The sequence below is a fragment of the Micromys minutus genome (genome assembly GCF_963924665.1).
Source record: "Micromys minutus genome assembly, chromosome: 12".
In the NCBI taxonomy this organism is placed as follows: Eukaryota; Metazoa; Chordata; class Mammalia; order Rodentia; family Muridae; genus Micromys; species Micromys minutus.
The window spans coordinates 31,759,430-31,774,536 of NC_137981.1; the positions used below are offsets into that span (position 1 = coordinate 31,759,430).

At 48.2% G+C, this 15,107-nt stretch overlaps 1 protein-coding gene across 1 annotated transcript in view; it reads right to left on the reverse strand.

The window, feature by feature from the left end:
• Positions 1–15,107, reverse strand: part of ARHGEF3 (Rho guanine nucleotide exchange factor 3) — a 268,428-nt gene that overhangs the window by 234,769 nt on the left and 18,552 nt on the right. Inside the window, exon 2 of the mRNA XM_080926025.1 lies at positions 735–828. Within this exon, the coding sequence (XP_080782151.1) occupies positions 735–778 (44 nt within the window). The 5' untranslated portion in view covers positions 779–828. The remainder of the gene's footprint in view (positions 1–734; positions 829–15,107) is intronic.

Sequence of the window (15,107 nt, forward strand, 5' to 3'; positions counted from 1 at the left end):
CTCTGGCTTCTGCATGCATGTGTGAGACACACACACACACACCACCAACAACAACAAAAACAACAACAACAGAAGCAAAAGAGATGAGATGAGAGAATAACCTTCCTTCTATATATCTAGATACCCAGAAAAAGTTCTGGAAGGAAATGTAGAATTATATAAAGGATAAACATGGACTGCATTAACCATAGGAAAGATCCGGAATGGGTTCAAGACTGGGAATTAAATTTATTTTTTAATTCCTAAAATTAAAAAGTCATTCTTTAAAAAAGAAAGAAAGAAGGAGGGAAGGGGAGGGAGGTGGGGAAAATGTCTCAAAGAGCTCAGTGCCCATCCCTGCTTGCTCCTGAGACTGACCACTCACAAACACGATGTTCTGAGCAGGTGGGACTGTATCTGGAAATGAACACCCACAGTTTTGCACCTAATTTTACACCACATTGTTCCTATTGATCCCAGCTCTTCTGGGGCTGAGAAAAACCCCTCCATATTGAACAACGGTTTCTCTCCTCAGGTGGAACAAACTGGAGATGCGAAAGGAGATGTGTGTTTGGAGGGCAGAGGGTCAAGCCCAGAGCCTGGTGCACACTAGGAAAACACTCATCCACTAAGCTCCTCACCTAGCCCCTTGCCACCTACAGATTCTTCCGGGTCTCTCCCTACCCAGGCAAACAGGCAAGGAGTACCAGACACTGTCTCACATCGCCATGGGCACTTTCTTCCTTAGCTGTTACCTTTCCTCGCGCTCCTCCATTCCTCTGTAAACGCACTGGTTCATTGCTGTGATGGGCTCTGCAGACTCAGTGGGCCAGGCCCAGATCTTCTTTCCTAAAAGGCAAAGTGGCCGAGGGAATGGATTAGAATGAAGTGCAATGACACATATGAAGGAAAATGTCACAGCGAGACCCGGCCCTCTACACAAACTTAAATCAGGACTTCAATACGTCAAATGACCATCATTCACACACACAAAACTGGGGCCACAGTAGACGATACCAAATGCTACCCAGGATCTCCCCCAAGTCCATCTTTCCTTCTACCATCCCAAATTGAACATCCCTAAATCAAAACAACAACAAAACATTCCAACTCCAAAAGGCTCCAACATCTAGAACTTCCAGAACGCTAATGAGACCCCAAGTAAAAAATTCTAGACCAGAAATATTGTATTACTCATGAAATTAATGTTTAAAATATCGCATAAAGGTAACTTTAAGTTATGTGCATTAGGTACATATGAAAGATGAATCCTGTGTTTAGGCGTGTGTCCCTGCTCCAAGATATCTCATCACAGATATGCAGATATTCCACAGTCTGAAAAAAATTTAAACAACCTGGTTTCCAAAAGAAATAATAACATATGAGTTCTCGGGCCCTGCTTTCCCAGGCAGCCTTTTTGTATCTTCTATGAGACTATTGAGCAGGTCACCTGGTACAGGACAGATGACATCTAAAATCATCACAAAATGATTCCTCGGAATGATACAGATCCCCTCAGTGCTCACAGCAGCTACATCGAAGATCCAAGTTGAAGTACTCAGGAGCAACAGAGGCTAGTGGGAGACAGAGGAAGAGACAAGGAAGAACGAGAGAGAATATCCCAGGTGCCTTGGAGGATCCTTCCTCCTCTTCACTCTGGGAGCATCTGCCCCCAGAGGGAACACAGCCATAAGTCACAGCTCCTGCATGCCTCGCCAAGAAGACTGAGGTTAATATCACCAGAAAGATTCCCTATACACGCATGCCTCTAAACAGAAACCAACTGCTTCATTTGGTGTTACACACATACACACACACACACACAGCAGTCAGCTTCCACTCTAATCCTAGGAATGGCGTGCTTACTTCTAGCGCCTCCTAAGCAGGGATGGAGGGTAATGCTGGTCACCCAAGATCAGCTAATCTGCTGCCACATGTGTGCCCAGCACTGCTGCTATAACTGCCTTGACCACTGGGTCTCAAAGGCCTGCTTGGCAGAGCGCTGGCTTATCATCCCCCATCTGTTTCCATGGCTCTGACCTTCTCGAAGCACCATCTGATTGACTCTGATCCAGGTGAGAAGGACCAGACTCCTCGGATGCCTGCCCCCAGCCAGACAGACCCAGTATTAGAGAGACTCCCCAGCCCCTGCCTCCCATGCTGGTCTTTCATTTAACTTTGTAAAGATCAGGCCATGAGATATTTTTAGCATCTGGATCCCTGTCTAGGGCCACTGATCTGGCTTCCATCAGAGCTAACTTCATCAGCTGCCTCATGTGCATTCTGAGGGGTGGGGCAGGAGCAACCGGCTGACCGGACCGTTGATCCTAGAAAAGGAGAGGGAAAAGAATCGGGGCTTGAGTACAGAGTTCTGGGGGTGCCCTGGAAAAGCAGAAAGGACATATCAACTGCTTTTATCTGGGTCACTCTGCGGCTAGGATTCTCAGCCCACCTCCCTCCAGTCTGGAAATCAAGATCGCTCAATACCAACCTCCTCTGCATGAAGCACAGAACTCTCTCCCCTATCCTCAGTGAGAGTTCAACAATCCCCGCTCCCACAGAACTGTGAAAGAAGGCCTGGGAGGAGGGGCTAGCTCAACCCAGGATTACAGAAAGTGTTCTGTTACTTTTAAGATTTTCGTTTTGAGAGAGGGTCTCCTGTAAACCAAGCTGGCCTCCAGCATTCTATGCAGCTCAGAGAACCAAGAACTTCTAAACCTCCAGTCTTCGAGTCCCGAGTGTTCGTATTACAAGCACACACCACCAAGCCATTTAGAAGCCATCACCCTTCAGCATGTACCTGAAGGCAGTGCTACAATTCCTACCTCAGCCTTGAGGGGTGTCATGGACCAGGTTCTGACATGGGGGACGCCAGGGAATTATCACACCAGACCTAGAAGGGAGGCGTGCTACTACCTCAACCTAGGAATCAGGAAACTGGGGATGGAAGGGGGCGGGAGGGCCTAGAAATGGCAGAGGGTGTACTTAGTGTCCCTGAGATAAACACTCCTGTCCCCCACACCCCAAAAATTTAAAAAGTTCATAAAGAAGACCTAAAAATACACCCAGAGCACAGATACTAATAATGAGCAGGCACATGACCTTAAGAGTCTGCAATCCTTGTCAATGTATTATATACTATAATGTATATATGTATATATGCATATGTATATGGTATAGTTAGTTTGATAATGAATGAATGAACATGGACAATGAGCCAAGAATTACCAATTCCTGTAAAAGGAACTTAGCCCACACCTCACTTCACACCAAACCATGGTTGGTAATAAGCACAGCCACTATTGTTCACACAGGCACCTACCACAGCCCCCAGGGGAGCCCAGATCACAGACATTACAGAGATAAATGCAGAGCTCCAGGAGGCTGAGACTGCCCCAGATGATGGCAATTCTCATACTAAGCAGTGGCTTACACAGCCTGGACTTTTCCTCATCGCTCACCTTGGTCAGTGAGCGCCAGACAAAGATGAGATCTGTGCTGTTCTGACTCTTCAGATGGAAAAAGTTCTGGGCCAATCTCAAGCTCATCACCAATGGCCATCACAGTTACATTTCTGGAAGGGGAATTTAGTATGGCCACACCCTCATTCCTCTCCTCAACTGCCTGCAATCCATACTCACTGGCATTTTCTGAGCACTGGCCTCTTGAACATGTGGTCCTACTGTGTCCACTGGCCATGAGGTCCTGCTGTTTTGTCCCTTAAAAACATCTACTCCCAGAAGGCACAGATGGTGATGAGCATGTAAAGCCACCAGAACTCAGACTGCTGCTCTTGGAGCATCTTGGAAGACTGTGGCAACATCAAGTCACTACATATACTCAGTACAAGATATGTTCTAGAATGTTCTCAGTAGCACTTTTCCAAACAGTATTTTCCATTACTGTTGCCACACAAACTAAGTAACAAATGTGTCTTAGCTAAGGTTTTACCGCTGTAAACAGACACCATGACCAATGCAAGTCTTATAAAGGACAACGTTTAATTGGGGCTGGCTTACAGGTTCAGAGTTTCAGTCCATTATCAAGGTGGGATCATGGAAACATCCAGGTAAATACGGTGCAGGCAGAACTGAGAATTTTACATCTTCATCTGAAGGCTGCTAGCAGAATACTGACTTCCAGGCAGCTAGGACTAGGGTAGTATAACCCACACCCACTCCTCCTAATAGTGCCACTCCCTGGCCCAAGGACACACAAACCATCACAAAAATGTGTCCTCTAACAAGATTGCACTCCTTCTGGAAACACTAGCGATCTTTCTTTATCTTTCATTTTCTGGCTTCCAGAGGCTGACCTCAGTTGATCTCCTTCTCCATCTTCAGACACAACAATGTGGCACCTTCAGACCTTTCACTCCTTCCTCAGCTCTAAGTGTCACTTCTCAATCTTGGACACTGCCTCCCCACAATTTCCCTTTGTCCCTGGGATGATGCTGGTTCCTCTAGAATAATTCAGGACAATTTGCCCCATGGAAAGTTCCTTAACCTAACATCTACAAAGTCCCTCTTGCCACCTAAACTCACCTACTCTCAAGCATTACAAGTGATGAGACCGATGTCCTTTGAGGTCAAGGGCATCTCAGAGTACCACGGGTGTCAACTTTCTTAATGCTGTGGCCCTTTAATACAGTTCCTCATGCCATGGAACTGTAAACATAAAACTATTTTTGTCGCTACTTCATAACAGTAATATTGCTATTGCTATGAATCTCAGTGTAAATACCTGATATTTAGGTCTTAGCCAACTCCTGAGAAAGGGCCATTCGAGCTGCAAACGGGCTATGACTCCCAGGTTAAGAACTGCTGTTTCAGAGGGTCTTGTGTAAGGTACCACAAGCCCGTAGCCCAGACATTGCACAAAGGTTCAAGAGGAAAACGATTACACACAACTCAGGCCGAGGACACCTGTACAGTCTGTTTTTAGAGAGGCGGTTCCAACTGTCCCAACCTCTAAGCCAGTGGTTGGAGGAGTAGACAATGCCTGGAAGAGAACACAGGATGGCGCTGGGGACTTCTGGCAAACTTAGGTTTCTTTCTCTTTTTGTGTATTTTGCTTCTGGTTTTTTTGGTTTAGCTTAGACTAGACTAGAACTCATGGCACAGCATAACCCAGACTGAGTTTGGACTCACAGCAATCCTCCTGCTCCACCCTCCCAAGCTCTTAGTTACAGTGACACACACTTGGAACCTAGCACTTGAGAGGCTGGAGCAGAGGATCGTGAGTTCTGGTACAATCTGGCAAGACTTTGTTTCTAAAAGAGGAAGAAGGGAAAGCAGGAAAAAACAAAACAAAACAAAACATGCAATCAGTTTCTAGAGCCCAGTTGGTTTCATAAATATACAAGTAACAAATCAAGACTTCATCAAGTATAATCTCCTCATTTGTAGATCTCAGAAATGGACCACACCCCGCCCCCAAGAGACTGGCTCCTGTGTCCACTTTATAAAAACAGCAACCAACAGTCAGGGTTTGTCCTCCAGGCTTTTACTGGAGAGAGGGGAGCAAACTGGATACATTTCTCCCTGTTGTCTACCCCCTCAGGCCTAGAGCCAAAGTCAGAGATAAAGGCTTATTGGACAGTTTGGCCTGGGACCACAAGGTCCCAAGCCACCTGCCATGAATTACCTCACCTCCTCTACAGCCAAAAAGGATGACCCAGAGCCATGCCTAAAAGACAAGGTTACATCCCTCAAGGACAGCTATGGACATTAAACTGAAGCAGAGATAACAAGCTAGACCCACCATAGCTGCCGATCAGCACACAGAGGCCAGCAATGCTGATGACAGGCTTAAACCTGGGTGTTCCTGTCCATCAAACCTGCCTCACAGCTAGTTTCTGAACACAACTTAGCCTCGCAGGGACCCCAGCAGGGCATCTGTGGCAGCATGGTATTCTATCCAAGTATTCAGTGGCCATCTTTGGATTTCCCACAATGGTCTGGAGCATTTTCATGGATACACACAAAAAAATGTGTATGCCCTAGGAGATCAACCCCACCAATCAGCAGGGTGTGGAGTGGATGAGGACAGCCCAGAATAGAGGACAGGGCACTGTGAAAGCAAGAAGACAGACTCGGGTACAGTTTCATGGCATGTGATAAGTGACATGACACAGAGGAAGACCTGCTGCTTTGGAGGAGTAGACAATGCCTTTGGCAGGACTGTTTGGAGGACTTCTGGCAAACTTGGGTTTCTTTCTCTTTTTTTCGTGTATTTTGCTTCTGGTTTTCCGAGACAGGGTTTTACTCTGTAGCCCAGCCTGGACTAGAACTCATGATGTAGGGTAACCCAGACTCAGTCGGGACTCAGAGCAATCCTCCTGTCCCAGAAGCCTGTTTTGGAGCCAACACATGCCAGCTTCAGCCACACTCAGTCAGGCCAGGCTGGCGCCTTGGAACTAGTCATGGTGGGAATTTAAACCAAAGAAACCAGAATATACTATAACTCATGGCTACCTTTGCCCCACCTGTCCCCAAAAGCTGGCTATCTAACAATCCCAAACATGCACTGTGTATATGCAAATATATCTAACACTTGGAAGAAACAAATCCTTGGGTCTGGGATACAGCTCAGTGACAGAGTGCTGCCATGCTGTGAGTACAATGCTCATAATTGGGAAGGGACAAGGGGACAGACAAGGCCAAAGCTAGCTTCATTTAAAAAAAAAATTAAGGTTTGCATGTTATACATGTGTGGTGTGCATGCATGCATACATATGTGTACACATGTGTGTGGTATCCACAGGTAGGTTGATGCTGGGTGTCTTCCTTGATTGTTTCCACATATATCAAGACAAGATCTCAGCCAGACGACAGTGGCCACACAATCCTTTAATCCCAACGAACAACAGGCGGCAACAGGCTTATCTCTGAGTTCAAGGCCAGTCTGGTCTGGAGAGTCAGTTTCAAGACAGCCAGGGTTACACAAAGAGACGATGCCTCAAAACAAACAAACAAAGAAAATATCTCACTTGGACCCAAAGCCTGCTGAATCAGCTCTTCTAACCAGTTTGTTCCAGGAATCCCCTGTCTCTATCTCCCTGGTGTTGGGACAACAGGCGGGTTGTTGTCTGTTTACATGGGTGTCAAGGATTGAAACTCTACTCCTCACACTTGTGAGGAAGGCATTTTGCCCACTCAGCGTCTCCCTGGCACCCAGCGCTATTTTAAACATATGTCTCTTAGATGGGACACAGGACACGGAGCTGGCCGAAAGTCCTGGCAGGCCTCGGGATCACTAATGATCGTAGGATCTTTTCGATTATTTCCCACGTCCATTTTGTTTTGTTTTAAAAAGCATTGACCAGCCAGGTGTGGTGATAGAAGCAGGAGGGTTACAAATCCAAAGGCAACCTGAACTACACAGTGAGACTTGGCATAAAAAAAAAATAGAAATAAAAACAAAACACCAAACACTAAAGGATAATAGAGCCCTTGCCTGCCATGTTCAAAGGCCCGAGTTCTATCCTCAGCCCCAGAAGAGAAAAGCACTGAGCGTCCCTGCACAGTGTGACATAGCGGTTAAGAAGGGATCCGCAGGTACAAGAAGGTCAAGCCAGCCTGAGTCACAGATGTCTCTTCCAAGAGACGCCGTGTGTGTGTGTGTGTGTGTGTGTGTGTGTGTGTGTGTGTGTGTGTGTGTGTGTGTGTGTGACTTTGATGGGTCTGTAGGAACCTGGAAGACCAGCAAGCTGGGGTTCCTCTGGGGAGAGGACAGAGGACAAGCAGCTGCCTGATATAAACTCAGCCATTCGCAGCCCCCACGTCTCACCAGAGGTGCCCTGAAGAATGGTTCCTTCCTCACACCCCTGCCACGCCTTCCCTTACCCTAATCCCACCAGTGTGAACCGGTGTCTCCCCACCTGCATGCCGGTTTTCGTGGTTCCACCAACGAGCACCATGCTCGGTGACCAGATGGGAAGTGTCTGGGAACCGTGTGCTCTCCCCTCTAACGAGGATGCCACCCAGCTGCTATGGCTGGAAAAACAAAGCCGCCCTGGTGGGGATCTGATCACCCCAGAATCTCAGGAAAAGAAGTGAAGGGTAAAACACACAGGACCCCTAGCCTCATAAGCTGCCAGAAGAAGAGCTGCAGATACAAAGGCCTGGGGCTCTAAGTTTCCACATACAGTGTTAAGATGCTGCAATGCTGAACCAGATCCAGCACTATTATCACACATGCTCCATCAAGCACTTCCAACTGAGCTCTGCCAGGCAGCCTCCGGCTATCCTGAGAGCTTAGCTGCACACCGAGGGACCATCCCAGTTTTCTCTGGGTGTCTGAAGAATAACTCCATGAGCCCAGCTTCCATCATATGCTTGTTTGTGGGGGCTCCAGTGGCGATCTGGTCAGTCCTCAAGTGAAAGGAACCGGATCCTAAGACCGAAGGGCTTGGAAAGGAAGCCCAGCGGTCCACTCCTGCTGGTCCCCAGGCTTCCCTTCGTCAGTCCGAAAGGTACTTCATATCCACCCAGGGCATCTCATCTCCCCCATGATTCACTTAGAAAGTTCCTGTTCTACAAAATAATCTTGGGACTGCTGGGATACCCAGGTAGTAAGGCGCCTTCTACCAAACCAGACGACCGGGAGTGTAATCCCTGGGACCCACACGGTGAAAGAAGAGCCATCTCCTGCCCGCTCTCCTCCCATCTCCACATACATGCCGGGGAGGGGGGGGGATACAGCATAGTGGCAAAGAGCTGTAACTCTACCTTCGGCAGGTGACTGACACAGGATGATTGTATGGATCAAGAGATTCAAGACCAGCCTGGGCGATATAGTGAGACACCCCCCCCCAACTCTGAGACTCCCCAATTCTAATAAACAAAGAAATAGTTCTAATGCAACAACAACAACAAACCCTAGAAAAGTCTTGAATTATATAAAGCCACATTACTGTCTGCCTGCTTCTCTCAATGTCCCTCATGCACCGTCCTCAATGGACATGCAGTACACTTTTCCTGACGGACAGGAAACACGCTGGCGGCTTATCAAGCCACGGGAGACAGAAGGTGGGAGGAAGTGAGATAAGTTAGTGGAAACAGGTCTAGGGTTGCCCATCCTGTGCTGACTATTGTGAGTTGGACACACCCAAGACAAGTTCATTTTCGGGAAGGGACATAGTGGCCTGAGGACCACTGTTACTGCTGTCCTTGTCCACAGTGCCGCTAGCAACAGTGCCGGGTCTCTCCCGTGCTCAGTACCTGCTGAGGCTTCCAGCGTTCCTTTCTACTGGGCCCTTTCTGCAGCATGCTCGGCAAAGACTCATCTCACAGATGAGGACACGCAGGCACGGAGGGGCCAATGACAAGGAGAAGAAACACATCACCCTGAAAGCCAAGCACATTTCTTCCCTGTAGCCAAAGTCACCAACTCAGAAATGGTGGCAATAGAGGGACCATGCAACATGACCACGAAGTGTTCTTGTGCTCAGTTTTCAAGTTGAAGCTGTAAATCTGGATCCCTGACGAGGCAAAGTTTGCTGACCTGACCCTTGGCCTACTAGGGCGTCTACTGAAATGAGTTTCACAGAGCTGACACATCCCTCTTCGGAATTCACTCAGCGCAGCTCCAGAACGGCAGCCCAGTCTGTGGCGTTGCCAATTATTATATGTAAGGACAAACACACAGGGGCAGTATCCCTTGAGCAGCCAAAAACTACTTCAAAATGCTACAAACAGGTGAGCTCTCTAGAACCCCTCCCCCCTTTTTTGAGATAGGGTTTCTCTATATAACTCTGGCTATCCTAGAACTCTCCGTAGACCAGGCTGGCCTCAAACTCAAGAGATTTGCCTGCTTCTGCCTCCCAAGTGAGGAACTGTAGATTATCCTGAAGCTGTTTGTATTTTAATGTTAATTCTGCTTCCTCAAGAAGGGCTGCCTAGTCAAGAAAGGCTGAACCTTCCCATTTTAATTAGTAAAATAAAGAAAAACCAGTGACTGGGCGGGGTGAGGGAGGTAGAGAGGGCTGAGGAGGTCAGAGGGTGAAGGTCGTGGCAACAAGGAGTTTCCCAAGGACCACCTGGACTCAGGTGATATTAATTATTAATTGGCATTAAATAGCTATGAGCAGTAAGGATTTTATAGGTCTAGTATCTCATATAGAAGGGCAGTTTGTATCTTTGTCTATTTGATGTAATCTTGTTGTGTACAGGGTTTATGGATTGAGAGTTAAACATAAGAAGCTGTATGAAAAGCTATCAGGCTGTAGAGTCATATTTATGTGGGATTTTGGGGCAGAGAAACACCCCGGGACGGAGGCAGAAAACAGTCGGTGGAAAACCGCCAGGGAAGGGAGTTGCACTGACGAGTTGGGCCGTGGTGGCTCAGACTGGGTGCCAGAGGTGTACTCGGCTCCATATCAGGGTCGGGCCTGAGGAGTGAGACCTCAGGGCCTGTAAAGAGATAAGCATTTTTATTTATTTTTTAATATTTACTGCAACAATGAATGACCAAGACTCACCCAGGACCTGTACCCCATGAGTGAGATCACCCAAAAGGCCAATGTGATGGACACTGTAACCCTCACCTTTCAGAGAAAGAGACAGACTCCAGCCTGTGCAGGGTTACCAAGTTCCAGCAGCTGTAACTGGACAGCGCCATGGAAATGACCAAACCTCCCAAAGTCCTAACAGTTCATAGGTTCTGACAGCTGAGTAGCCACAGCCTGGGTCTCCTATAACAACCCTCTAGCTGCATGTGTCATCTTTGTACTCTGACCCTCAAGTGTCAGCTAAGAAAGACGGTGCTAAGGGAAGGAGCAGCTGCATCCTTCTAACACTGCTTGGCACATAATGAAGCTAGTGGGGAAAATCCTGCAGAGTCTAAAATTACCCTGGGAAGCCCTGTGGAAAGGTGCTGAGGCGTGGCTGCGATACCTGCTGTACCAGATCACATCAGCCATCCTGTTAGAAGATAACAGGAGCCTGAGGCAGGAGGATTTCAGATCAGGCTGGCTGTATATGTCACAATATTCACAGGAGGGGAAGGGAAGAGGAAAGAGGGATGGGGAGAGAAAGTCAGGGAAGGACACGAGCCCTATGCTCTGCTAAGGTAGAAGAGCTGTTCCCCATGGCATCCTTCCCAAGAAACTAGCAAGGAGGAGACTGTAAGCCAAAGCAAACTGGAATAGGGCAGGGGCACAATAAAAGGGAAAGAGAAAGAAAGCAGAGGCCTGTAACTTCCAGATGTATGCACCACACTGCCATCATTAGCCAGGCAATGGGGGTAGGTGTGACCTGCTTAAGGAACCTCACTGTCCTCTTCTACCCTTTCCGGAACATACACTCGTTAAATAAACTAACTGGTTATTCCCTGTCTTTTTCCTTTAAGCCTCTAATTTAGTTTGCATAAATTAACTACCAGAGGACCACAGCATGCAAACGGACTACACACCCAGGCTACAAGAATCCCAAGACAACGTGGTTCTATAATAGACAGACTAGTAAAACGCCTATACTACAAAACCTTTCATGATATAAACTACCGATGAAGGCCTTAGGTTCTAAAGTTGGACTCCTTGAAATCTAGGCTTGTTTCCCCCACCTAGCAGCCATGAGACCTAAGGAAGGACTTTTCTGTGCCTTGGTTTCCCGAACTACAAAAAGGCGCCCTAAAGGAATCAAATTTGTGGGGGTTTTGTGGTGACTCAAGGAAACAGTCAAGCCAAGAACACACCATACTGGGTTCCTGAGTTAGCACCTAGAGTAGGTTCCTCCTTTCCAGAACACACATGAGAAGGCAAGGTGACTCTCAGACAGGCTACCACACTGCTCACTGGAGGCCTGCCGGCGAGCAAGTCCTACCTCCTATTTGTCAGGCGTGAGACCTCTGCTGGACCAGCCAAGGTTAGGGTGGCTGTCTAGTTAAAGGGTCTGTGTGACAGACCCTGCAGCTTCCCAGGCATCAAGACTGAACACATAGGAGGGTGAGAAGGCAGATAAAAATACCCTGTGAGGAAACATGACAGACCCACCCAGAAGGCAAGACTATACACGCATGGAGATCTCAGGAGGCTGAAAACCAGCATCCCAGCCAGTCAGCGAGTAACCCTTCAGGTACCTCTTGAGTACTCCTTTCTGCTGGGTTGCTGGAGGTATAGGAAGGCCTCTTTCCAGACACCTCCCCCGACCTTCTACAAACTCTCCCCTCTCCCCTAACACTGGGCTTCTAGATTTATATCAGCTTTGCAAGTCACCCTCCAGAATTCCAGATCCCCAAAAATTCAAGTCACAGAAGAAACAACACAGAAGGGAGCATTCTGCGAAGCTCTTCCAGCCACATCCAGCCCAGGCCCTGCTGTTAGGAGACTCAACTCGGGGGCACCTCTTCCATCATGATGGGCTATCCCCACCCAGCAGATATGCACAGATATCCAACACCACACTTCCCACAGAACCTACTGAAAACTTTTGGCGCCTTTCCACTGGGTTATACTCACTCTTTCGTGTCCAACAAAAAGCAGGTAATGGAAAGAAATTTAATAAATAAATAACTTCTGAAGGCAAAGTCTGACACTCTGGCCCCATTCTCTGCTTAGACGGGAAGAGAAAGACTCAGGGCTGGGGTTTGAGAAGAGCTGTCCTCCCAAGAGAAGATGACCACAAACAATGGGGGTGAGGACTCCATGCTGTTGGAGTGTCAACTGTGGTGAAGATCCTTCCCTTTGTGTTATTACTGGTAACAGGAGAGAGACACAGAGACCAGGACAGTCCAGTGTGATCTCCTCAATCTGGCAGGCTAGGGAGACTGAAAATGCCCACGAAAGGCAGAAGCTGACTTTGAGTCTGCCTTGACGGCAGTTGTGAGCTTTGGGGTGCTGGAGTCAACAAACTGCAAAGATATGGAAACTTGGATTTGCTGCTGGTACTGTTGCTACCCCCGAGTTACTGCTCTGGGACGGGTTTTGTGGTTTTCCCTTTCTACACACTTGTGCTGAACATTCAACGTTGAGCCTTGATCAGAACACGGTCTTGGATCCATGTTTCTCCCGACCCCACCCTCTTCATTTCCAGCCCTCCTTTCAGGGGAGTCCTGCTCGACCTTAAGCCGCTGAACAGCTACAACCCAGGCCTTTCCATTCCTGCCACCACCTAAATGCCTCACCCGGTGACCTGGCACCAAGGAAACCAACCTCACCCAGCATGGGGTGACAAGACGGAGCATGTGGTTTGAGGCTAAGAGCCCTGTATTTCCATGACAGTCACAGGATTTCAGAGTCAGCGTTTGGAGCCGACATGACAGGGCTCAGAGTCACCTAAGCAGAGATATACGCTTAGCAGCAGGCCTTATCTGGGACTGGGCATCTGCACCTTCTAGTCTTCCCAGGGATGGAGACATCTTGCCTGGTTTATCTGTGGAAAACGACAGGGTGCACAGTAGTTGGTTCACTTGACCGTGGGAAAGAAGCCAGAGCCTCCTGCCCCCGACCAATGCACACAGTTATGAGCAGCCGGACCCACCAGGGGAATTTTCAGAAATACGGGTGTCTAGGCTCTTCTGACTAGAGCTTGAGCTGAGGGCCTCGGCATCCTGACAGGAGAGCTGGGAAGCTGATGCCTTAAGAGGCAATTTCAGGTCTGAAGAAATAAGGGTGACCTCACAGCTTGAGGGAAGGCAAGATTTGCACAGACCTGCCACCTGCCACATGCATCTCCTTGGCTGCTGGTACCACAGCCCTACAAAAAGCTGCGGATGCCAACAAGTGCTGGGAATGGGATTTGAACCCAGAAGCCTAACCATTTGGCTCTTTCTACCTTTACCTGCTGTCTTACTCTTACCAGAGCAGCAACTCCTCTGGCCACTCAGACTTTGAATCCAGAGACCTAGGAGGTGCTTTAACCTCTCTTCTGTCCTAGCTGTTAGTTCAATCTGGGTCCAAGGCCTGATCCTTCTCCCTCTACCCCCAAACCCCCATCTCTACCTCAAACAGCTTCTCCGCTCTGACATGCGGGTTGGTGAAGTCAGCCTGCCAGCCGTACCACTCCAGGCCTTTGACTCTGCAAAGGCTTCCCAGATTTCTAAAGATACCATTCTTCCCTTCAAGCTGGCCTTGGGACCTTCCTGCGGGTGGATTCTTCTAAGTATTGTTCCCTCTCCTTCTCCACTTCCTCAGCCACAAGTAATCTTATCTCGGGCCTTTGGAGACATAGCATCTAGAGCCAAGCTGTGTCTGCTGCTTCCTCAGAAAAAAAGGTTCCTGAGCAGAGGAGTAACATAGGAGCGAGACCGAGGCCTAAGGCATGGGAACCAGTTGGTGGTAGTCAAGGGCAATGATGTTGTTATGAAGTTCAAGTTTCATAGGAGGGGAAGCCAGAGAGTCAGACAGAGGCTGGAAAGACAGGCTAAAGGCAGACTAGAAAAAAAAAACTGCAAACTTTGTAGCAAGGTGATGTGTTTCTAAAAAGATAAAGAGAAGGGGGACATGTTTTATGAAGGTATGGTGAGGTGTGGGAGAAGGGGCTGTCTCATTGGGCTCATGTTGTCTCATCCCTTCCCCCTGAAGGACCAGCCACAGGATGGTATAGTACAGAATAGAGTTTATTTAGGGCATGGGGAGGGGAGTTAAGAGGGTAGTAGGGGCAGAGAAAGGCAGAGAGAGGAGAGAAGAAGATAGGGGCCGGTCATGAGCACGTGGAGAGAGAGGAGGGAAAGGAAAAGAGGAGACAGTAGGGGCAGGAAGATAAGAGAGGAGCCAGAGAGAGCAAGAGAGAGAGAGAGGAGGGGGCTAACAGCCCCTTTTATAGTGTCAGGCATACCCAGTTGTTGCCAGGTAACTGTGGGATGGAGTTTAGACAGAATGCTAACACAAGGAGCGTGAACATAATAGGCCTAGGGGCCATAACTATGGATGACCCCATAGCTACAAGCAGCCATTGGATTCTGGGAAATGAAGGAGTAACATGCTTATCTGTACATGTCTAGGCTAACAGGAAGAAAATGAAATCATCTAAGGCTCTCACCGAAGGCCACCATTGCTCAGGTTACACTGTGAGCGACTGGCAATAAGTTTATGGTCACACACCATTAGTAAAAAAGACAACCCTATCAATGATGCTCAGATTTTAAGTACGTATGCCCTTTGACCCAGAAGTCCCACGTCTATGAAG